This window comes from Panthera tigris, chromosome D1 (assembly GCF_018350195.1).
Source record: "Panthera tigris isolate Pti1 chromosome D1, P.tigris_Pti1_mat1.1, whole genome shotgun sequence".
Taxonomy (NCBI): Eukaryota; Metazoa; Chordata; class Mammalia; order Carnivora; family Felidae; genus Panthera; species Panthera tigris.
Window position 1 is genome coordinate 62,685,821 of NC_056669.1, and position 24,849 is coordinate 62,710,669.

The following is a 24,849-nucleotide window of genomic DNA, read 5'->3' on the forward strand; positions in this document are numbered from 1 at the left end:
TGAAGAATTCAATTCCATTTGGTTGTAAAACTGATGTCCTTGTTTCCTTGACACATGGCCCCTTCATCTTCAAGCCAACAAAGTTGTTGTGAAATCTTTCTCATTCTTCAAATCTCTTCCCACTTATTACAAGGCTGAGAAAGATCTCTGCTTTTTAGAGCTCATGTAGTTAGACTAGGCCCACTTAGATAATCCAGGATAATGGCTCTACTTTAAAGTCAGCTGATTATTAATCTTAATTACATCCACAAAGTTCTTTTTTTCCATAATCACAGGAGTAACACCAGAGGGCAAGGTAATGGGAGCCAAAATTCTACCTGTCACAGGGTTTCTGGGGAGGAAAACAGCCTGGACCCCACTTTCACAGGGGGCCCAGAATAGGGAACACTATGAATTGGGTCTCTGGAAACAGGAGAAAGATGATCCTGGCCCAAAACAGCACGGGAGCCTCAGAGCAGCGCCACCCAGTGGGAGCACAGGCTTAAACAAGGTGCATACCCATGTAACCAGCATGATCTCTAAACCCAGGCCTTCTTCCTCTTACCCACATATTCTATCCAACATAAATCCCCCAGAAACTTTTTGGAAGATGCTAAATTGTGGGAAAAGAGAGTGGAAAGAAAGCCAGCAAACATAAAGGGAAATTAAGTCTTCCATAAGGTAAGTGGTTAAAAGCTTACATGAGACTTGTCTGATTTAGAGAATCAAGGAAAGTTCCAATTTTTAAAAATACTGTTATGTAACACACACACACACACACACACACGCGCGCGCGCACACACATACACACACACAAACTACTATCTCATAAATTACCTCATTATCTCTTATAATAACATTAGGAAGCTTAAATTATTATTGTGCTTATTTTTCCAGATCAGGAAACTGAAATGCATAGAGCAATTAAAAATATATTAGATGTGATTTATTGAGAAGCTATTTTATGCCAGGTCCTGAGTTAAGTGCATTATCTCAATTAATCCTCACAACTACATGAGAAAGAGGTCATTATTACCCCATTTTAAAATAAGGAATACAAAAGGTTCCTGGGTGGCTCAGTTGGTTAAGTGTCCAACTCTTCATCTTGGCTCAGGCCATGATCTCATGATTCATGAGATCAATCCCCATGTTGCGCTCTGCTCTAACAGCTCGGAGCCTGCTTGGGATTCTCTCTCTCTCCCTCTTTTTCTGCCCCTCCCTACCTCAAAATAAATAAATAAACATTAAAAATAAATAAACAAAATGAGGAATCCAAGGCTCTGGGAGACTAGATAATTTGCCCAATATCACAGGGCTCCTAAGTCACATGGAATAAAACCTAGGTCTGCCTTACTGTTTCTTTTAGGGAGATAAGTAAGGGACTGCCTCCTCTGAGGCTGAGGCCAGACACGCTCCTTCCTTTCTTAAGAATGACTGTTGCCAGCAGTAAGGAGGTTGGGGGCAGGGGGGCTAACCAGGGGAGAAGAAGCCAGTAGTGCAGAGCAAAGTTTGTGAATCACCAGCAAGCCTGCCCAATGTGTTGAAGCATTGAGCTCAGGGCTGCAGCCAAAGACAAAGGACCACCCAGTGCTCTGGAGAAAAGCTGCAAATTCCAGCTCTCCCATCCACACACATACAGCTTGGGAGGGAGGCAGGAGTTTTGGAGTTGCTGCGAGATTCCTACAGGGGTGAGCTGTAGTTGTCCTACAAGAACTGTCCAAGGGCCCTGCTGCTGAGAGCCCAGCTGCTTCCAGCTTAGCTCTTCTCCCTCCCACAGGACCTAGGGCCTCACTCATTGTCCTGGGATCACTAACCTCAGGACACCTTGGCCTGGCTAAGATTTGAGATGTACCCTCCTCCTCAATGTTCCTTTGGCCTCCCCACTTCATCTTTTTCTTTCTGAGAGTTTGGCTGCTTGCCCAAGAGGCAGATGGAAATAAAGTATCAAGCTCAGGAGGAAATCAGATTCATAGGGAGAAGGGACATCCAACCCAAGGAAAGATGCCGTGCAAATGCTAGATGCCAGGAGCAGGAGACAAAGTGGGTGGATTCTAGATTGAAGCTGAAGCTAGGGTTTGGCTTGAGGCTCAGATCAGAGGAGGATGGTTAAGCCACGTTAAAGCTGGGGTCAGAGTCAAGGCCCAAGTCAGGGCAAGTATTAGGCTGGCCTAAAAGCACAACAGATAGGAAAGAGCTTGGAGCCAATCTGAGTCCGATTTTAGTTCTGAACTATCACTTGCTAGCTGAGGGACTCTCAGCCTCCTACACAAACTTTCAGGGTTGTTGAAAGAAATGCTTGGAGAATTAAAATGTAAATGAGATAATGATTGTAAACTGGCTGCTGGTGCCTGACAAGCAGCAACTGCTTAATAATGAATGGTAGCTATGACGGTTATCCCTGTCCCTGTAGCAGAGATTGCGCCTTTGAGGCAGTGGGGGCACACCTTGTCCCGCCCTACTCAGCCCTGGGCCTCTGGACTGGACTGTCGATGCCAGGTCTGGCCAGCAGAGGGCGCAGGGTTCCCCTTTCCTCCCCTCTTTCAACCTCCTGCCCTGGCCTCAGAATTGCATTGTCTTGTAAAGCTGGAAGAGCTAGAATCTTAGGGACAGGGAGAAATGGAATCTTACAGACAGAATAGTGGTCTCAACTGGTTTGTAAGAACACTTGATTTTTTAGCAAAGACTAAAACGCAGCAGTGATGATGCTGAAAGCCATTACAGAGGAAGTTGTGCCGAGTCAGAGCCGGAGGCAGCCCTGTTGGGGTCGCCCTACTGATTGGCTGGGAGGATTCAGGACTGCCCTCCCTACAGGAAAAATCCTTGTGCTTTTCATCTAACACGCGTGGGCTTTCTCTGTGTCTGGCAGTGCCCTTCCAGTTTCAGTATCTTGGCTTATTGTCCTCAGCCTTGCTGTTCACCAACAGGTGCCATAGGGCACCACAGGCTAATAAGTCGGGTGTGTTCATGGAAGCCCTCTCCCTGGTGATTCCCTGAGTGAGCCTTCCTGTGGCTTTTTTAACTTTCAAATGAGTCCCTGACATGGGAGATCCAGGCCCCTCTTGACCTACCTGCGAAACCCCATGTCCGAAGCCAAGTGTAACCATGAGTGAGAGCAAGTCCCTGTGTGTGTGTGTGTGTGTGTGTGTGCGCGCGCGCGCGCACGCGCGCGCTCTGTTCTCCCTAGCACAAGCCCCAGACTCCGGAAGGTAGTCCTTTCCCTGGTTTCTTTCCTCTGACCAACATCCCTGCCTGCTCTGGCTCCAGCCGGTCTGTCTTTTCAGCCTGCTCCCTCTTTGTTTAATTATCCCAAGAGAAGGGCCTCCTACGTGGGCAGGGAGTGTGGGCAGGAGCTCAGCACAGAAGCATATCTGCACATCACAGAAATGCAGACAAGAGAAGGCCTTGAAAGATGTGGAGAGAAGGCAGCCTAATGAGCCACAGAGGGAAGGGCTGAGCGGGCACCTCAAGGATTAAACTGTGACTGGTTCCTCTCCTAGCACTGGATCCCAGCTGTGTGTGTGTGTGTGTGTGTGTGTGTGTGTGTGTGTGTGAGAGAGAGAGAGAGAGAGAGAGAGAGAGTCAGGGGTGGAGGAGCCAGAGCCTATCCCACCACCCTGACACCGCTGTGTGTGAATACTAGGTTTCCTGGGTAAAGCGCTGATATTTTGTGGACCTGAAAGATTCCTAGAATAAGCAGTAACTTACAAGGCAGGCTATCTGGCTGTACATTACACACTATATTCTCCTCTCTTTAGTTGTTTCCCCAGAACATTTACTGAAGTGTTGTTTAAACGTTCTCCTCTTATCTCAATTGTGATATAGAATATTGAAAGAAGGATCATGTGCCCACACTTGAGCCAGTGTGGCAGTAGCTAGGTGATTGAGACTTCCCCAAGGGAAAAACAAATTATTCTAGCTATAGGTGTCAAGCTGGGTGGGCCAGCACTCCCCTTCACAACACACACACACGCATGCACACACACACACACACGTGTGCGCGCACACACCCACACACAGAGGGGAAGCAAAAACATGACAACCTTGGCAGGTCAAGGCTTGAATCAAAAAAGTAGCTTCCCTCAGAACTGAGGTTGGCCCTATATCAGGACATCTTGCACTTGTTTCCTTGACCTCTTTGGTCTCTGACTTGTTCTGGGACAAGGGTCAACGTCTTTTTCCTCTGGTTACCCATATTGACTTTGCAGTTCCCTCCTTGCTCTGGTCTAAAGTCCCCTGTTTCCTGGTCCTGAGCAATCCCATTCTCCCTGAATGCTGGCTCAATCCCTGGCATTGATGGAATTTCCTGATTTGAGAAACGAACTTCCACCCTCTTAGCATTGCATTTTCATCCCCTCCTATGCTCATAGTATTCCCCCTTCTCCATTCCAACTATTATTTGGAGTTGTTTTCCTCTTATAAACCATCTTCTTGAAACAATCTCTAGCCACCATCTCCTGGCCCTCACCTCCCCATCGCCCAACTGCATTTAGTTAGAGAGGACAGTATGAGCAAGCGTGATGAACAGCATGGACTGCACCATGAAACTCTAAACAACTCAAGGTTCCTTGAGCACAAAGACTGCAAATAAGTAATGAGAGTAGTGTGGAGAGTGCTTTGAGAACTTGTTGGAGAAAATGACAGGAGCCAGACCTTTGGAATAAACGTAAGCAAGAGGACAACTATTAACATGTAATTGTAAACATTACCATAATGAGAGGTACAAGGTGTTACAGAAGTACATAGGAGAGGCACCTAACTCAGGAAAGCTTCTCAGATGAGTTTCGTCTTCCATAACCCCTTTTCCAACATCAGCTTCTTTGAACACTCCTCCAACTCCAGTGTTGGCTAAAACCAGCAGTCCTGTGAGGATGGTACACCCTCTGCAAAAAGGGGTAGCAACTCTTGGTTTCACAACTCAGTACACAGATTTGGGGTCCTCTGCACTCACCAATGCTGCTTCTTCACTCTCAATACCTCTTTGCTCCTTGACACTCCTTGATATGTTCTTTGCCCTACTCTCTTCCCTTTCTCATTTTGGACCGCTGCAACCTTTTGAAGCCTACTTATTACTCACTTTAGACTGTGTTACCTACTTCATTGTCCTGCCCATTATTGTGCCCTTGTCCCTTTTTTTTTCCATCCCACCCAACTGGCAAAATCTCAACTTTGGGCGAATTGAACAATCAGTATTCTCCATGCTTGCATCTGACTATCTGAGCGCTCCTGGAGAAACTGATACCACTGGGAATTCATGGTCACCAACTCCTAAGTGGGTCCCAGTTATCTTATTACATGCCTCTAGTGCCCCCTCCCTCTTTCCCATTTTATACAGTTTTCTTAAGCCATCCTGACTTCTAAAATTTCAATCCTATCTACTCATACACACACACACACACACACACACACACACACACACACACCAGTCACTGATAACCAGATCTCCAACTTCACAGAGAAAATAGAAAATATAAGATAGCAGCTGCCATTAAATCTATGCACCTACTGTGTTAATTAAGATACAGAAAAAGTTGCTATAACAAGAAGAGAAAAAAATGTAGGGCCTTAAGAGTGTAGTTTCTTTGTCATATGAAAGAATTTGGGGTAGTAAAACAACTGGAGTATGAAATATCCAGGCTCCTACCATCTTATCACTCCACCACCCCTGGTGTGTTACCTTCATGACATGACTGGAGATGGGTTACCCTCACATTCACATTCAACTTGCAGGAAAGGACAATGAGGAAGAAACAGTCCACTCCTCTCCTATAAGAGCTTGATCTGGAAGCTGCACTTATCACTGCTACCCACAACCCTGTCCAGAATATGGTCATAAAGCCATGCTTAGCTGCCAAGGCATCTAGAAAATAATAGTTGTTAGCTGGTTGGCCATGACTTATTTTAATCTATAACTATTTTCTTCTATCTTCCTCTTACAATTGAGGCTCTACTTTTATCAAAACCTAGAACCTTCCACATGGGCTCTGGATTACACACTTTCCTGCCTTCTCAGGAATCTTGCATTCAAAATTAATTAATTTCTCTCCTTCTTCCTCCCCCTCTCATTTCTTTTATTTGTTTTCCCTTTCTCGATCATGATGCTTGCTCCCCTTGTTTTCCTCCCACCTGTCTTTTGCAGGCTGGCCTTTCCCTATCCAGACTTTAAATATGGTCTTTTTCAGATTTCTGATCTGGTTCCTCATTTATTCTTATTTAACACACTCTCATTAATTCTATGGTTTGCATTACTTCTTATGCAAACTGTGCATTCAACTTCCTACTGGAATTCCTACTTAGATGTCTAATAAAGCATCTGAAACTTACCATGTCCAAAAGGGAACAGATTCACTGGTGGGAGTTGCTATCTGATGGTTACTATTTTCTCTATGAAGTGGGAGGGCGGGTTATTTATTGTGAGTGAATGATGGTGTATGTGCATGTGTGCATGTGGGGTGTGTGTGTGTGTGTGTGTGTGTGACATGAAATGAGAGATTTTACAAGTCCAAAGAAAATTTGAAAAAAATATTATGTAAAATGAGAGAAAGAAGGTGATCAGAGAAACTTAGTAAAACTTCTGATCATTCTGGGAAGCATCATAGTATGAGCACCTGAATTCTGATGTCCAAAATCCCTGGCTTTGAATTGTAGCTTTTTCACCTAGTAGTTTTGTGGCTTTGGGCAAGTTACTTAAATTCTGTCTGAGTCACAGTTTTTTTCATCTAAAATAGTAATCAATCATATCGGACTTAAATGCAGAGTTCTTTGTGAGGATTAAAAGTAATGAATGTGCTTTGAACAGAGTAGGTAATCACCAAAGAGTCCCTATCCAGTTACCAGAAACCTTATTCATTTTAATCTCATCCTTCTCCCTCACCCTCAACATGGAAGCATCCTCTAGATTCTGTTTGCCTCCTAAGTATCTCTTGGATCCATCTTCTCCACTGCCTCTATGACTTAGGTCAAGGCGCTATGCTATCATCTGTTATCTGAGTTACTGTCATAGACTCCCAATGGGTCCTACCCCTTAAGTTGCTCTCCACACCAGCTGCCATAACAATTACCCCAAATCTTTCTAAAGGTTAACAAATTTCTAGTGCTTCCAATTCATCCTTTCATCCTTGGGTGGCTTGCAAGGTCTGTATTTGCTACTTTCTTCCTGAGAGGTGTGTTAGTTTCCTGTTGCTACTATAACAAATTACCATGAATTTGGAAGCTTAAAACAACATCTTTTTATTAGGTCGCAAGCATGTGGGCCAGAAGTCTGGTACAGTATGGCTCGGTCCTCTGCTTAGGGTGTCACCAGGCTGAGGTCAAGATGTCAAGCAAGTGAAATTCTTTTCTGGAGGCTCTGGGGTGAACATCCATTTCCAAGCTCATTCTTGTCATTAACAGAATCTAGTTCCTCGTGGTTATAGGACTATAGTCCCTATTTTCTGGCTGGCTCTCAGCCAGAGACTGCTCTCAGCTAGAGGCCAATCTCAGGCACCTGCTCCTGAGGTGCAATCCCGGCTCCTTCCTCAAGCCAGCCACAGCCCCTTGCATTCCTTGCCACGTGACCCCCTCCATCTTCAAGCTAGCAATAGTGTGTCAAGTCCTTCTCTTTTTTCAAATCTCTCTGACTTCCTCTTCTGCTGCCAACCAGAGTAAATTCTTGTGATTTGGCTAGGACCAGTTGGATAATCTCTTTATCTTGAGGTCAACTGATTAGTAACATTAACTACATCTGCAAAATCTCTTTTGTCATATAGCATCATCATGGAAGTAGCATCTTATCATATTTATAGGTTCTACCCACAAGTGAGAATCCTGAGTGCCATTTTGTAATTCCGCCTACCACAGGAGGAGAAGCCAGAAAAACATCGCTGAGAAATGCCAATGCCTTGAGCTGAGATGAGAAGGATAATCAGGAGTTAATTAGATAAGGAAGGAAAAGTTTCCAGAGAGCATGTGCAAAAGTCATGTAACCAGAGGACACAGATCCCCCAAAAAAATGAACTAAAGAAAGGCCAGTGTGTCTACAGGGGAGAGAACAAGGAGGACAGTGACTTAAAATGAGGTAGTTACAGAGGCCACTAGGAGCCAGACCATGCAGGTTTCAGAGACTCTGTGAAAAGGCTTTCTCCATCCCCAGAGCAGAGGTCACTAGAGTGGCACAATCAGATTTGTGTTCTGCACATATCACTCTGACTCTAAGGTGGAGGATGGAGGTAAGGGGGCATCTGTAAAATGTGGTGGACCACTGAAGAAGCCAGAAGAGCAGTGCAGAAACAGTGCCATAATGTCCATGCAGATAGAAGCAGACCGAGTCAAGGAACGCTCAGTGGCTAAAATCAACAGGACTTCATGATTGATTGACTATGGGAGGGAGGCAGTTATGTTCCCCAGGAAGCAGAGACTAAGACAGAGATTACTGTGGAGGATGTTTACTAAGGAGCGCTCTTGGAGTCTACACGTATGCAAAAGCAAGGAAAGGAGGACTGGGTGAAGGGAGAAGCTGAGCAGCAATTCAGTCCCCACAAAGGCTTTGGTCAACCCCACGAGGAGCTGTGCATGTCTCTCAGAGTTGTCCTCTGTTGGGGTGAGGAGGCTGAACCTTTGTACCTCTGTGCTGAGCAGTCACTGGATGTAGGATGCCTCAGGAAGGGAATATGACCTTGCCTGAGCAGGCTTTCCTGAGCTCAGCCAACTCCCAAAGCAGCTGGCAGTGCAGAATAAATCCCTCATTTTTGGAGAGGAGTTTGGACTTTTTGTCACAGCCTCTACTACAGGTAAAAGAGCATAAGGGAGTAAGGCAGCCAGGCTGATTCCTAAATTTCTGATTTCTGCATCTTAGCAGATATACAACCATATATTGTAATCATTGGCTTACCTGTCATTTTCCCCCAGGAGGGTGGGAGCTACTCGGGCACAGACCGTATCAAACAGTGAGTACACAGCCCTATGGCTGGCACATACTTTGCTGAATAAGTGAATGTCTGTCTACTCCTATTTCCACTCCTCTCTCTCCTACATTTCCTTTGCTCCCCACCCCCACACCCTACCGCCATCCAATGTGGGAAAAGTCCAGCAGGTTATCTGAGGTGCCACCTGTGCTGGAGCTGAACAAACAGCAAATCAGGCTCTTCTGGTCCAGGGCACTCTGATGGGGAAGGCAGGCAGTGCCAGGAGGAGGGGAGTTAGGGGAGACAGGTGACGACATCCCCACCCACCTCAAGCCTAAATCCTCCTTCAATGTCCCAGCCCCTGTAAACTCAGTGCTAGCTGGAACAGGTCCTCTCCGAAAGACAGCTTGCATAGGGCTCTCTGAATTCCCCGTAAACTCAGACCTCATCCACAGTCTAATCTGGTCTTTGACTGATGCTCCCACCTCCAACAGCTACTGCTGGGGGCCGCACGCAGAGTGGAATTTCAGGGTCATATCGGAGTTTCCTTGTAATGGAGGAGAATGGATAGCCAGCAGGGCAGAAATCTTAGTGGAGGCAAGTCCTGCCCAAGGAACCGAACACACCTCAGTTCTGTGCATGTCCCCTTAAGCTTTGCACCGGCTGCACCCCAGTGATCTGCTCCCCTTCTGGTCCCCTCCCATGGGAACCTGACGCCCCACACAGGCTGCTCCACCTGCACTAAGAGCAAACAGGGAGCGTCATTGTGTCGGTTGAGGGTGGGCGCTGCCTGGAGACCACAAAAGCCAGCGCCTCCTCCCCTCTTGTGCCAGTGCTGGGCCAGAATTAGAACCAAACCCCACCATCACCCCACCCCTCACTGGTTTATTCTAAGCTGTTCTCACTGCTACCCAGGCTTCCCTCACACCAAAGTCAGACTCTTCCTCTGGGCAGCCCTTTTGCCTGTCAAGGTTCCCCCGAGAACAAATGCTGCCCCCACATCCTTGCCCGCTGAGGACGGTTGTTTGGAAGCTTTGGGTAGAAACCTGGGTGTTGGGCCCTGAGGTAGGAGGTGAAGGGTGCTCTGGCAGATGCAGGGGCGACCCCAGCCCTTTGGAGAGGAGATGCAAGAACTACGGTAGCGATGGTGTCCAGGTCACTGGTGCCACTGAGGCATAGTATAGTAACCGTGGGTGATGCCACCGTGTTAGATGCCACCTCCACATCCCCTGACCCACCGGGGAAAGATGCTAGATCCCACGGCGGCCGCTCCCTCTGACCCTCCTTCCCCCACTCAGCATCTCCCTCTCCAACACCCGTACTGCTACCCTCGCCAGCACACACACACACACACACACACACACACACACACGGCCGCACACACTCACACTCCCAAGAATTCTGCCGAACCAGGACGGTGGTGAAGGGGAGTGGGTGGGAAGGAAATCTCTAAGAGAAGACCGGAGAGGCTAGGGAGGGGGCGAGCCTGGAGGACTGTCCCTGTGGGTGAGGGGAGCGCAGAAGTCCTGAGCGTGGGAGGGGGGCGGAGAGTCACCTGGCGGGACCGAGGCGGACGAGCCTGGAGGGAGGCGAGCCTAGGCGGGGCGAGCAGAGGAGAAGCGGCGGGGCAGGGGCCAAGGTTGGGGGCGGGGACCAGGCGGGGCGGGAGCCTCCGCCCGAACAGCGGCGCGAGCAGGTGGAGCCGCAGCGGGAGCCCGCCGGGCCGAGCTCGGGGAGGCAGCGGCTGGGCCGGGGCCATGGAGCTGCTAAAGCTGAACCGGAGCGCGCAGGGGTCCGGACCCGGGCCGGGGGCTTCCCTTTGCCGCCCCGGGGGGGCCCTCCTCAACAGCAGCGGTGCGGGCAACCTCAGCTGCGAGCCCCCGCGCATCCGCGGAGCCGGGACACGAGGTGGGTGCCTCCCTAAGCCCCCTCCACCAGCTCCTTCTCGCTGCACCCCACACTGATAGAGATAGAGGCCCCCACTGCCTCCTCAAACGCCTACACCATCCCCTCATAGTACTCCCTCAGTCCCTAAACAGCTCCCCCGACACTTCTGCCCCCCCCCACCCCCTCCACGGCTCATAAAAACTCCATCACAGCTTCACACCACCTGCTCAGAGCCCCTTCACACCCTGGTCTCCTGGTCGTACCCAGAGCCACTGGTCATCCCCAAACACAGCCTCCTGCCCAACACAGAGCCCCCTCCTAGACACAGACGGCCAGGAAGCAAGGACCTCCTCTTGCCTATCCTTCCAGGTCTCTTCCTTTTAAATCCAGTTCACAGAGCCACAGCGGGGAAGGAAAGGAAGAAAAGAAGGCAAGACTGGGAAAAAGAAGAGGGCTGGTTGAGGGAGGGAGCACTATGGAAGGCTTGAATGGGAAGTTAGAGCTATATAATCTCCTGTGTCCTCTGCCCCACCCCTAGCCTTCCCAAAAGAGATCCTCAAACCGGAATTAGGCTGGACATTGGGGGCTGCACCCTAGAGATGCCAGTCTCCATTTCACTCCTCCTCAAATCCTCCTGCCTCCCAAAGGGGAACTCTAATCAAAGCTCTGTCCCCTCTCTTTTTCTGTCTCCAAGTCCCCTCCAAGCACCCTCTCCAACCTGCCTTTCCTTAGGTTTCCTCCTCCTAGAGCCTGGCTGCCCCCTTCATCTCCTATCTCTTGTGCCACCATCTCCCCCACCCCCACTGCTTCCACTCACTCAGTCCCCAAAATGACTTTCACTCCTCCCACGGGCCAACAGCCGCATTTTCTCCACAACCCAGCTCATGATATATGTTTTCCCTTCCTGCACCTTTTCTTTCCTTAAATGTCTTCTGGACACCTGCTGTTGTCGCTGAGCTAGGTGCTGGGGACACAGGGATGAAACAGACCCAGTCTGGACCCTCATCGGTCCATAGTCAAGTGCAGAAGGGAGACAAACCAGTTGGAAAATCACAGTCACTCTGAGAAGTCCCAGGAGAGGGTCTGAATTGTGGGCATCCAAAGGAGATGGGATCCAAGAACTTCATAGACAAGGGAACCCAGGAGCTGGGTCTTGACGTTGGAGTTCAGTAGGCAGAAAAAGGAAGCAGGGGGGATTCTAAGAGAGGGAGCAGTGCTGAGCAGAAGGAGATTATTCCACGTTCAAGAAGGGAAAATGGCAATAAATTTTAATTTGAGTATTTATCCCACAAAATAATGTATATGCTTTCTCAGACCAGTTTTTACACACTCTCACTTAGATTGCTTCATTCTACAAATATTTATTGAACCAGAGAAAAAATGAACACAGTTCCTATTTCATGGAGTTCACAGTTTAGTGGGAGAGCCAGACAAGTAAGCAGGGAATTGCAGCACAAAGTGGGATGTGCCTTAGATTAAGGCTGTGGAAACACAGAAGAGGAGCTTTAGTCTAGCTTAGCCTTGGGGGTCAAAGTGGGCCTCCTGAGAAGGTAATTGAAGAAAAATTTAAAAAGACAAGAGAAAGCCAGACAAGCGAAGGGGCAGGAAAGGCAAGAAGCATTCTAAGCAGAGGAACAATATGTGTAAACACCCAAAGTTAAAATCCATGGTACTTTCGTTCAGTGTGTCAGTTTCTGAGTGCCTGAAACATACATCAAAAGAGAGGAAAAATGAATACTCAGGATGAGCACCAACCTAGAGGGTTTACAAAGAGCCTCACAGACCTGGCTAAGGAGTGTAGATTTTTATCCTGAGGATGATTGGAACTACTGAAAGACTCCGTAGTACAGCCAGGATTAGTTCTATAGTGTAGAAGATGGATTGGAGGACAAGACATGAAAGGGTGGGGGATGGGGTGGACACTTTAGAAGGCTATTCTGTTTCTCTGATAAAAGATGATATGGGCTTGGACTAAGGTTTTGGCAGTGGGGATGGAGAGAAGTGGATGGATTCGAGAGGCACTTCTGGAAGTGGAATCAACAGAACTTGGTAGGGATTCATTAGAAATGGAGAGGGAGGAAGAGGTCAAAGGATGACATCCAGGTGTCTGGCTTGGACAATTAGATGGATGTTGGTGCTATATCATGAGAAAGATAACAAAGGAACAGAAACAAATTTGAAAGAGAAGAACTATAAATTCACTTTGGAACCCACTGAGTTTAAGTGCTGTTGAGATACCTAGGTGGGGGTAGCCAGTAAGCTGTTGAATCTGGTGGTCAGGAACTTAGGGGAGGGGTGCAAGCTGGGAATACACACTTAAAAGGTCTTTGCCTACAGAAGGTAATGGAAGCCACAGGAATAGCTAAAATCATACAAAGATGACAAGATGAAAAGAAAACAGGTCCCGGGGCAGGACCCTGAAAAAGACTGAGATTTAAAAGCCAGGCAAAAGATGGAGAGCCCATGATGAAACCATCAGAGGGACAAGGCAAGGGAAAGATTTCAAGCAGGGTAGGATAAGTGATGTCATATGGTGTTGATATAAGTCGAATAAGGACAGAACAGCATCCTTCAGATCCAGTAACAAAGAAGTCCTTAAGAGGAGTTGTGGGTATTAAGGTCTGACTACAGTTGGTTGAGGTTTGGGAGGGTGCATGAGGAGGTTATGAGAAGTGAACCAGGGTGTGTAGATGAAACTTTCCAGAAATTTGGGAGGGAGAGAGAAGCAAAGAAAAAATAGGATAGTGCCAGAAAGAGCATGGGATTGAGGAATGGTATGTGGTGGGGGTTGTCTTTGGGTATATGTGTGTGCAGTAGAGGCAAGAGTCTTTTTAAAATGTTGATGCAGCATGGGCCAAGACAGAGGAAAGGAAGGTCAAAGGCTTAGCAGAGAGCAGGGACAGTCCGCAGAGCAGGGGACCCTGAGAAAGCAGAACATGAAGTGATTCAGAGCACAGGTGCAAGAATTGGCCTTGCTTATCTGGATGTTGTTACCTACACAGAGTGGATGTTACCCAGGCAGTCAGAAGTTACCCACAAAGACTGTTTGCCACTCACTCAGATTCTACATGTTAGCCAGGCTCACTCCAGTGTTACCAGTAGAAATATGGATGTTACCCACATTATTCTTATATGTTACCCACATAGACCAGAGTGCTAATGTTCACTCAGATGCCACCACTGAAAACCAGGTATCACCCACAGTTACTTTAACAATGCCCATAGTCATTTAGATGTCACTCACCCATCAGACACACTTGCTTTCATTTTATCATCCACACATAGATATCACCCATGCTCACTTAACTAACTTTTTCCAGATATCACCCATAAAATCATGGTTGTTAGTCTCACACATTCAGATATTAACCACAAAGACTCAGATATCACGTGTGTTCACTCAGGCACTGAATTATTTTACTCAGTCAGATTGATCTCTCACTTCACATCTCAACATGTTAACATCTCACATCAATGCTCACCTAAATATTGCCTACACATACTTGAATATTACTTTCTGCTTACTCAGCTACTACCATCATCATTTGGATATTCCCCCATTCAGTTCAGACCTCTGAATATAATCCACATTTTCTGAAGATGTTATCTACAAAACAAGATGTTATCCGCAGACATATTACCTCTGCACAGTCTAAATTTGCCCACTCTCAGTCAGGCATTATCTACAGACACGTAGTTAAACCCTTCTCAGACCTTGTCCACAAAAATATGTATTACTCTCACCCACCTAGGAATTTAGATATTATCTCAAAAACTAAATTATTATCCAATGTTCACTCTGATATTACCTGTACATCCTTCCATATTATTTCTGCTCCTTCAGTGAGTACTCATTGACATTTGGATATCACCATTTGCCCAGCTATCATCCACAATCAGTTGCATGCTGTCCATGATCACCACAGACACATCGGTATTGCTTTGATGTCTGTGTTCATGGGTGACCAGATCCAACATGCCAGTGGAAGGCAGGATTTGAGGCATCAGCAGCTTCGGTGTTGTTTCTTATAAAGTCCTGATTTTTGTGTTTGGCACATTATCTGGATTTTTGTGCTCATACTTCTCTGCCACCATCTGGAAAGAACAAATGCAGATCTTTTAGACCCCAGAAACAGAAATGAACTGTCACAGTCTTCTGAGTTCTCTGGCCCAGCAGGATGATGCCCAGAGGTAGTCAAGGCACTTGAATCTATAAGGTGCCACTCCCATTCTTCCACCCCTACCTTAAGTTCTTAGTTGTCGAAGCCACCATGATCACTCCTATTCCACCACACAAACACACATGGATGCATACACATAGGCAAACACACACACACAAGTCTTCATTCTAATTGCTTCTTAGTGACTTTTGAAAAAACTAATAGGCTATTTTTACAGTAGTTTCAGGTTTACAGAAAAACTGAATGGAAAGCACAGGGAGATTCCCACCCCCCCTCCATATACACACAGAGAGACACACACAGTTTCCCCTACTATTAATACCTTGCATTAATGCAACGCATTTGTTATAATTGATAGGCCAAGATTGATACATTATTAACTAAATTCCATAGTTGACATCAGGGTTCACTTCTCGGGTTGTATATTCTATGGGTTTTAAAAGATTTTTTTTAATGTTTGTTTATTTTTGAGAGAGAGAGAGAGAGAGAGAGAGAGAGAGAGAGAGAGAGGATGTGCAGGCGTGCACAAGCAGGAAAGGGGCAGAGAGAGATGGAGACAGAATCCCAAGCAGGCTCTGCGCTATCAGTACAAAGTCCCATGCAGGGCTAAAACCCATGAACCATGAGAGAATGACATGGGCTGAAGTTGGACACTCAACTGACTGAGCCTCCCAGGCTCCCCTCTATTCTATGGGTTTTAACAAATGTATAGTAACAGCTATCCACCATTAGAGTACTGTACAGAATAGTTTCACTGCCCTAAAAGCCCTGTGCTCTACCTTTTCATCCCTCCTACCCTCTCCCTGAGCCACTGGCTCTAAGGGTGCTTTTAATTAATCTTTTTCACATCTCCTAACTTTCAACAGCAAAGACTTGGAGAGATAGTAGTGGCTGGAAATAAGCTAATCGCTGGGAATGCCCAGAAAAATAGCAAAGTGTTGTATGATCGCTGGGCAATTTTACTGGAACTTTGTCCCTCTAGTTTTCAGGAGTCCCCATGCAGATTGGGAACTTGATAAGAGTGGGCATAATCTCATCTTTCTGCTCCACCAAGTTCCAAGACACACATGGGATACATCAGCTGGGTGAATGAATGAGAAATGTGCTTTTCATACTTCAGGGTGTGTACCAACTTGAGGTGTGGTTATTGATTCAAGAACTAGTTGAAGAGAGACATCCAGAGGAGGATCTGAAAAAGATGATAGAATGGAGAGATTAAGGAAAGTGGAGGGGTGGGGGCGGTAGACTGGAAGGAGACACAAAAAGTACAGGATAGAATACTAGCTCACACACACCTCAAATTTGCTACACATAAGCCTTCCTTGCAGAAAGGGAGACATGTCTCCAAAGAGACAGAGGCAGAGAGGAGGGCATGCTGGAGCTTTAGAGGCACAGAGGTGAAGCATGGATGGGGCAGGACAAAGCAAGTGCATTTGTGTAGAGAGTGAAAGAGATTCGTTCAAGATTCATTAGCCAGCATGTGTGAACACCTCCTATTTGCAGGACATTATGCTAAGTGCCAGGGATATGCAGAAGAATGATCTGGGCATTGCCCCTGTCCTCAAGAAGTTCATAGTCCAGTGGAGGAGATAGAGAATTAAACATAATAATACAGTGAGCAATGCCACACTGGAGTACAGAGAGGCAGAAAGAGGCACTGAGATTGAGATTTGATTGGGGAAGGAGGCAGCATGATGAATGACAGAGGGGTGAGGGAGCAGCAGGAGGCAAAGCATTTTGGAGATCTGGAGACTCAGCTGCTATTCTGATTCAACACCTGACTTGACTGTGTGATCTGAGAACTAATGTCACTGCTGGGTTCTGTTCAGGAATCTCTTGTAGATAGCATGTACTTGATGCCTACAGCTATTTCTGAATAAGTTGGTTATCATTATAAGAACAGTTTAATTCAGAGCCTAAGACAAGAGTCAATGTATGGGGCTGCAGAAGGGGGAGCTGCAGCTCTGAGCCCTTCCCTCCCCACAACCTGGAAGGCTCTGGCCCTGCCTTCTCTCCCTTCAAGCTCTCATGTCTCTCACGCTGAGGCCATGGGCTTGGGTGACTGAGTCCAGCTTAATTCAATTCACTTTTGTTTGGCTCTGCTTGGTTGTGATATAGAGGCCCAAAGATGGATCCATCCCCTAATAGACAATGACACAAATGAATGGAGTCAGCCCTCTGTCTAGCCCAGCAACACTAGTGTCCTTCCTGTGAGCTCCCACAACACTTTGTATATCCCCCAGCTTTACTCCTTATCCCACTGTGTGGCAGTTGTCTATTTATGTACCCAAATTTCCCTCTGGACTGTGAGCTCTCAGATGGCAGGGAATTTGTCATGTCCATCTCTTTGTTATCAATGCCTAACACAGAGGGAGTCCTCTGTAAATGTTTGTTGAGTGAAAATGAATGTTAGGAGATAATTAAAATACAAGGTAGAAAATAAAAAGCATTCTGATAGATGTGTAAGGAACACTCATGGGTCAGAGGAAGGGGAGATTAACTCCAAATGAGGCATCCAGAAAGGCCTTACAGAAGAGGGGGCAGTTAATCTGAGTCTTGATGGGCAGTGGTGTATAGGAATTTACCAGATACAGAAAATCAATTTGTGATGGGGGGAGGGTATTAGTGGCAGTTGGTGAAAGAACATTCCAGGCTGAGAAATCAATGTTAGCAATGGAGGAAGTCATGAGGGTGCATGATGCCTTCAAGAAAGTGAGTCATCCAGTGGCTTAAGTGGGTGCATTGCAAGAGGAGGTGAGACAGGACAGTTCTCAGAGGATCTGGAAGACATGCTAAAGGGTTGCAGACAGTACAGGGAAGGTGAAGAGGGATTTTTTAGACAATAAGGACCTGACCTGACCTATGTTTCAAAAGGTAGTGGGTGATCAATAGTGTCAAATGCTACAGGGAGATCAAGTAGAATAGGCTGAGAAGAGACCTTTGGACTTGGCAGTTAAAGCTTAGTGATCTTGAGAAGTGTCCAAACAGTGATGGGGGGCGGAGAGGAGATGGATCGGGCACTGGACTGTAATCGACTGAGGAGTGAATGAGAAAATGCAAATAATCCTTTCAAGAAGCTTGGCTGTAAAGAGAAGGGAGAATTTGAAGCAAAGCTTGAGAAGAGACAGACCTTCTCAAGGAGAGGAGGAGTTAAGCCAATTTCCCTAAGCCTCAAGGGGTTAGAAACCTAAAGGATTCAAGTGAACCCATCCGCTGAGTGGGAGGAGGTATTCCTGGGATGCAGAGGGATCTAGCTGGGTAGGAGATGTGGGGAATAAGTGGGCTTGGAGGGTCTGGCTGAGTGGGAGCCAGACTCCTTGCTGCCACCCCTCTGTTTTCCTACCCAGAACTGGAGCTGGCCATCAGGATCACCCTTTATGCAGTGATCTTTCTGATGAGTGTTGGAGGAAATGTGCTCATCATCGTGGTCCTGGGACTGAGCCGCCGCCTGAGGACTGTCACCAACGCCTTCCTGCTCTCACTGGCAGTCAGCGACCTCCTGCTGGCTGTGGCTTGCATGCCCTTCACCCTCCTGCCCAATCTCATGGGCACATTCATCTTTGGCACAGTCGTCTGTAAGGCGGTTTCCTACCTCATGGGTAGGTGAGACAACCCCCTGCTCCCCTCCTTACCTAAAGTTCTTGCTGCACATAGGGGTCTTTCTCAGTAGGGCCTGAGCAAATCACTGGTTGAGTATGTAGTACAAGTTTCCTGAATGACCCCTTCCTCTTCCCTTGTTTAGGGGTGTCTGTAAGCGTGTCCACACTAAGCCTTGTGGCCATCGCCCTGGAGCGATACAGTGCCATCTGCCGACCACTGCAGGCACGAGTGTGGCAGACACGGTCCCACGCAGCTCGTGTGATCATAGCCACGTGGATGCTCTCTGGACTGCTCATGGTGCCCTATCCCGTGTACACCGCCGTACAGCCAGTAGGGTCCCGTGTGCTGCAGTGCGTGCATCGCTGGCCCAGTGCACATGTTCGCCAAACCTGGTGAGGGCGCCCATTCCTGGGAATTCCTCTCTCCATCTCCATCAGCTGCTTACTACCATTCCCCAGAATCTTCCTCCAGCTGCTCCAATACTCTGATTCCCTCTCCTCACCCACCACCCTGGGATTCCCATTTGGGGTCCCTCCCCAGTTCTCTAGCCCTTCCCAGCAGGACCCCCAAATCCTACTTCTACCTCAGGGGCCTGGTCACCAGCCCTAGAAAGGATCCCTTGCTCTTCTTCCATCTGTGATTACAGGTGGACAGATACCCGTGTGATTGATCTGCTCTGTCTCCAGGTCCGTACTGCTGCTCCTGCTCTTGTTCTTCGTCCCGGGTGTGGTTATGGCTGTGGCCTACGGGCTCATCTCCCGTGAGCTCTACTTAGGGCTTCGCTTTGACGAAGACAGTGACAATGAGAACCAGAGCCGAGTCAGAAGCCAAAGAGGGCTGCGGAGCGGGGCAGGACCAGGTGGGTGATATCCAGCTTCCCCTCCCGGCCCCCACCCCTACCACCGGCCTTGGGAAGGGGTGGAGCCTAGAGTGGGTGGGGCAGAAAGGAGCCTGACACGCAGATGCTGGAAATCGGGGTCTGGTGGTTCTTGGGCTGGAGGTTGAGAGGACCCAGCCTGCTGCTTTGACAGCCTACCCTCTGTACTCAGGTTCTGCCCAACCCAATGGGCGTTGCCGGCCGGAGACCGGGCTGGCTGGAGAGGACGGCGATGGCTGTTACGTGCAGCTTCCGCGCTCTCGTCAGACCCTGGAGCTGTCCGCGCTGACGGCACCCACACCTGGGCCAGGATGTGGCCCCCGGCCCTACCAGGCCAAGCTGTTGGCTAAGAAGCGCGTGGTGCGGATGCTACTGGTGATCGTTGTGCTTTTTTTCCTGTGTTGGTTGCCATTGTACAGTGCCAACACGTGGCGCGCCTTTGACAGCTCTGGTGCGCACCGCGCGCTTTCGGGAGCGCCCATCTCTTTCATCCACTTGCTGAGCTACGCCTCAGCCTGTGTCAACCCCCTGGTCTACTGCTTCATGCACCGTCGCTTTCGCCAGGCCTGCCTTGAGACATGTGCCCGCTGCTGCCCCAGGCCTCCACGAGCTCGCCCCAGGCCTCTTCCAGATGAGGACCCGCCCACCCCCTCCATTGCTTCACTGTCCAGGCTGAGCTACACCACCATCAGCACGCTGGGGCCTGGCTGAGGGGTAGAGAGGGAGTGGGGGCTGAGGCGGAACACACCAATTCCTACAAGTAGGGACCCATCCAGACACAAGAGAGACACAGACCCACTGACACAGGAGGCTGACACCCAAAAAGCATGGACTAATCCCAACACACACACAAAAGTGGCTTACCTGACACAAAAGAAACAAACCAGATCCCCACACAGGAAATAAGGCACACTCTTGATATGGGACCAAGCCTGGCACATAGAAACAGGGCACTGACTTTAGACGCACACAGACACAGCATCCCTAGCAATGGACTATCCGTACATAGTGGAAATTCTGAGAGAGGCTGGCCTGCCTCTCATATACACATAGTAATGGCACTGATTCTTTAGGGCTCTGGAGCCTGGCACGGTACTGACTCCTGAGATGCTCCAAGCTGCCCGCCCCCCCGCCCCCAGTTTGACCTCACAGTGCCCTTCCCCATTTCAGCACTGAAAAATACCAACCAACCTAATCTCACACCTCCCTGACCAACAGGCTGTTTTGCACTGAAAAGTCCCTTCATTCCTTTCCAGTTAAATTCTATGGCCCTGACCCTCCTCCATCACCCAAACTCTTCAAGAAATAATAAATGACTTGGCTTCCTCCTGAACTTCCTTTCTGGACTTTTTTTTTTGGGGGGGGGGGGCGGGCAGGTGAGGAGGCATGGGATTTTGTAGAATTCTCCCTCTTGGGTCCTTCTTCCATGGTCTCTCCTGTGCATGACCCCCTGCCAAAATGCCCATGGTCTGAGGCTAAATGGGGATGTGGGTATTTTGTCTGGGTTGTCATCCTGGACCCACCTACACACTAGTGTCATACATAGTAGCTGGGGATGGGGGTGGCAGGCGGAATATCCATGACACATCATGATTCCTAAGCATTCTCCTAAAGTGGTGCCATTGCTAAGGTACTATATTAATAGGTAATTACTAAAATTTTATTGAAATGTAAGTGGAAGCACTGTATAATAAGACTCAGTTTATTCAATGTGTGTTTCAAATACCAGGACTCAGATCATAAGTGTACAAGTTAAAGAGTAGGAACTTTTTTAATGCACTCTTCTCTGGTGTCAGAATCTGGCCAAGCTTCTGCCCCGAGGAAGCACCTTTACTGGCCAGCAACAAAGGTGGGGAGAATGCTGGATCTGAATAAGAGGAATCCCAGAGCCCAGGCTTCCTTTTGACTATGAGACTGATCCAGCCCCAGAGAGAGGCAGAGACAGCAACATCATCCCTTCACACACACAATGACAGGTAGGGAAGAACAGATGACCTCACCAGGGATATACATGGATAATCAGAAGTATGATAGAGTGAGAGGGTTTCTTGACACTTTGTCTTGTAACAGATGGGAAAATAGAGACCCAGAGCAGGAAAGAAAGCTGTTCAAGGTCATACAATAAATTAGAACAAGACAGAAATAATCCTATTGAAGTAGACACTAAGCTCAGATGGCAAACAAGCCATACCCATCATGAGGCAGACCCAAGTTTTGTGGGGCCTGGAGCTTATAAAACCGGGTGCCCTTTTTAAGAAAAAGAATACAAAATGACAGATACAAAATTGCCAGGACACTGACCAGGGCCACGGAAGGCGCCTATGCAGTGAGAAGCCCAGAGATTTAAGCCTCTGTTAACCTCACAGCCAGTAACACCTCTAACTCCACCCACTAACTAGGCTGGACAAAGGCCAGGTGAAGGACAATGAGAAAGGAGAGTGGTCTTTTGTTTACCAGTGCTGAGGCTGCTCCCATCCATCCTTTCTACAGGGCCCTGGGCTGCAAGAGGCAGGATGCAGGAAGAAAAGGAGGGAGAAGGCGTTCCAAGCTGTCAACTACAACAGTGCAGGTTAAAAATAGAATCCCAGCTGGTCTGACTTACTGGAGGCAAGATATTGGGCCTTTCTCTCTCATGCCAACTTTTTCAGGGGCGGAAGTAGGGTTGCCCACAGGCTTTGCAGCACTCTGAAGGAGATTGTTGATGAAGGCCCATCAGGAGCTGGGCCCTGGGCTCCAGATGACCACCAGATGGCAGTGGGAAGCTGGGTGGGGTCGGGCTCCAAGTCCAGTGTGAGCTGAAGTACCTGTGGCCCAGGGCTAGCCTAGAAGGTAGCACAAAAGCATGGCCTGAATAACACCATTTCACACACAGTGCTGCCCTTTGGTCTACCAGATACTTACACATCCATCACCTTACCCCCTCCCCCAAGCCCTGTCTAGTTACCAGATATGGAATCTCAGGGACCTCCCATCCATTTTCTGTCTCTTAAAATCTGTCAAACATTTCAGGTCCAAATTTAATATCGCTGCCTCCCAGAAGTCCTTCTTGGTCATCCTCACAAAGCTTGTCTGCTCCTGTAGTACTTACTGCTTTCTCTCTTCTATCATATTGACTTGTGTTCCTGCCTGATTTCCCATACTGGGCTGGGAACAGCATAATGTGGTGAGAAAATGACAGCCTGGGCTAGAAGGCGGGATGACAGAGGGGGTGGGAAATGTGGAGCTTCTCAGTGCAGCGTGACAGTCATCTTACATATACCAATTCACTTCATTCTCTCCTACACAACATTTCTCTTTGTTTGACAGAAAAGGAAGGTGAAGCTGAGAAAGCTTAATGGACTTACATGAAGTCCTGAGGCAACACTGAGCTCAGGTGTCTGCTCCCAAAACCTTTTCTTTTTCCAGGCATGCTGCATTGTCTTTCAAGGCTTAAAGACCTGGGTTCCAGTAGACCTGGCCTGCCTTTTAAAAGTTGATTTTGTGCAAGTTCTTTCAGTGAGTCTCAGTCTCAGCTATAAAACAAAAATAATTACGTTAACTTCTGTGAAATGTGATTTATAATAAGAAATATACGTTGGGTCTTTACCCCCTCTCCAGGCACAGAGTTCCTAAAACCCTTGGAATTTCCTAAGTGATGAGAGCCCAAAAGGTGCTTTTTGACTTGTTGATGAACTGACTTTCCTAAAGCCTCTAGCTCACTTTAAGAACAGAGAGGGAGGCAAACCTTAAGAGACTCTTAACTACAGAGAACAAACTAAGGGTTGCTGGAGGAGGGGGATGGGTTAAATGGGTGATGGGCACTAAGGAGGGCACTTTTCAGGATGAGCCCTGGGTGTCATATGTAAGAGATGAATCACTGGGCTCTACTCCTGAAGCCAAGACTACACTGTATGTTAACTAATTTGAATAAAAATAAAAATAAAGAAAGAACACATTAAGAAATCTGCTGGCTCAAAAGAAGGAAGTGTTATCCTACAGGAACATTCCATCTGTTACTGAAAATATCTAATCTCCTTTGCTGACTGGTTTTATATATCAGTTGTATGGGTTTATACAGCTATTTATTTAGTTTTTAGGTTCATTTATTTTGAGAGAGACAGAGAGAGTGAGCGGGGGGAGGGGCAGAGAGAGAAGGAGACAGAGAATCCATGCTGTCAGCACAGAGCCTGATGCTGGGCTGGTACTCACGAACCGTGAATCATGACCTGAGCCGAAACCAAGAGTTGGATGCTTAATGGACTGAGCCACCCAGGTGCCCCCAGTTGTATGGGTTTAGTTTAATGTCCACCTTCTATGAATAAATAGACTCATTTCTGTGGGCTGTCAAAAAAAAAAAAAGGGGGGGGGGAGCTGGTTGCCAGAAGAACCAATCACATGATTAGAGTTAGACCTTTCAGCCCTGCCCCTGACCTCCAAGGAGGAGAGGAGGGCTGGAAATTCAGTTCAAGCACCAATGGTCTGAGATTTAATCACACCTGCCTACATAATGAGGCCTCCACAAAACCCAAAAGGACAGGGCTCGGAGAGCTTCTAGGTTGGTGAACATGTGGAGACTGGGGAGAAGTCCCACTTGGAGAAGGCATGGAGGCTCCGTGTCCTTTGCCCACAACTTGCCCTGTGCATCTCTTCCATCTGGCTGTTTCTGAGTTACATTTTTTTATAATAAACTGGTGATTTAGTAAGTAAAATGTCTCTCTTGAGTTCTGTGAATGCTCTAGCAAATTAATCAAATCAAGGAAGGGGTTTTGGAACCTCCAATCTATAGCCAGTTAGTGAGAAGCACAGGTAACTACGAGGACTTCCAACTGGCATCTAAAGTCAGGGGCAGTCTTGTATGACTTAGCGCTTAATCTGTGGGATCTGATGCTATCTCTAGGTACATAATGTCAGGATTGAGTTAAATTGTAGGTCATCCAGCTGGTGTCAGAACATTGCTTGGTGGTGTGCGGGGAAAAAACACATTGTAATCGATGTCTGAATCGTAATTCACACTGCCATTTTGAGAATTACATAAAGCAATGTTCAAAAGTTCTTATCATTGTATCAGGCACATAGCATAACAAGGGTTAGACTCAAGACTGCTTTAAGACCAGCATGCAGGAATAACAGTAGGAAACAAGGTCCTCTGCAGACAGAGACCACCCCTAACTGAAGGGAGCAGAACTCTGGGTCCAATAGGAAGCTTGGGGCCTGCTAAGAGATGGTATTAGAATGTAATGAAGTCAGAATTTGAATCCATATGTGCCTGACCCCAAAGCCCATGCTCTTTTCACTATGCATCCTGATTCTGATCTCAGTCATTCAGGGCTGGAAAGTTGGGAGTGATTTGGAACCACTCAGGCAGGATTCTTCTCAGGGCTCAAAGTAGAAAAACAAGTAAGTCTATTATTCTGCAGACCTGCATCCCTCGGTGAGCCCCACTTCTAGCATCACCATCCCCGGAGGA

The 24,849-nt window shown here is 47.7% G+C and overlaps 1 protein-coding gene across 1 annotated transcript; it reads left to right on the forward strand.

Annotated features, from left to right (window-relative positions):
- The first annotated feature begins 10,615 nt into the window (after window positions 1-10,615).
- Window positions 10,616-20,736, forward strand: CCKBR (cholecystokinin B receptor). The gene is made up of 5 exons (XM_015537925.2): window positions 10,616-10,766; window positions 18,274-18,525; window positions 18,669-18,918; window positions 19,213-19,385; window positions 19,576-20,736. The coding sequence occupies exons 1-5, from the start codon at window positions 10,616-10,618 to the stop codon at window positions 20,112-20,114; spliced, it is 1,365 nt and encodes a 454-aa protein (XP_015393411.2). The 3' UTR covers window positions 20,115-20,736.
- Window positions 20,737-24,849: the final 4,113 nt, after the last annotated feature.

What these genes read in the sequence shown, in the direction of transcription:
- CCKBR (XM_015537925.2), top strand. Translation starts at nt 10,616, where the DNA reads ATGGAGCTGCTAAAGCTGAACCGGAGCGCGCAGGGGTCCGGACCCGGG. An exon ending in GGCGGTTTCCTACCTCATGG is followed by an intron (nt 18,526 to 18,668) that starts GTAGGTGAGACA and finishes TCCCTTGTTTAG; the next exon opens with GGGTGTCTGTAAGCGTGTCC. An exon ending in GCGGAGCGGGGCAGGACCAG is followed by an intron (nt 19,386 to 19,575) that starts GTGGGTGATATC and finishes CTCTGTACTCAG; the next exon opens with GTTCTGCCCAACCCAATGGG.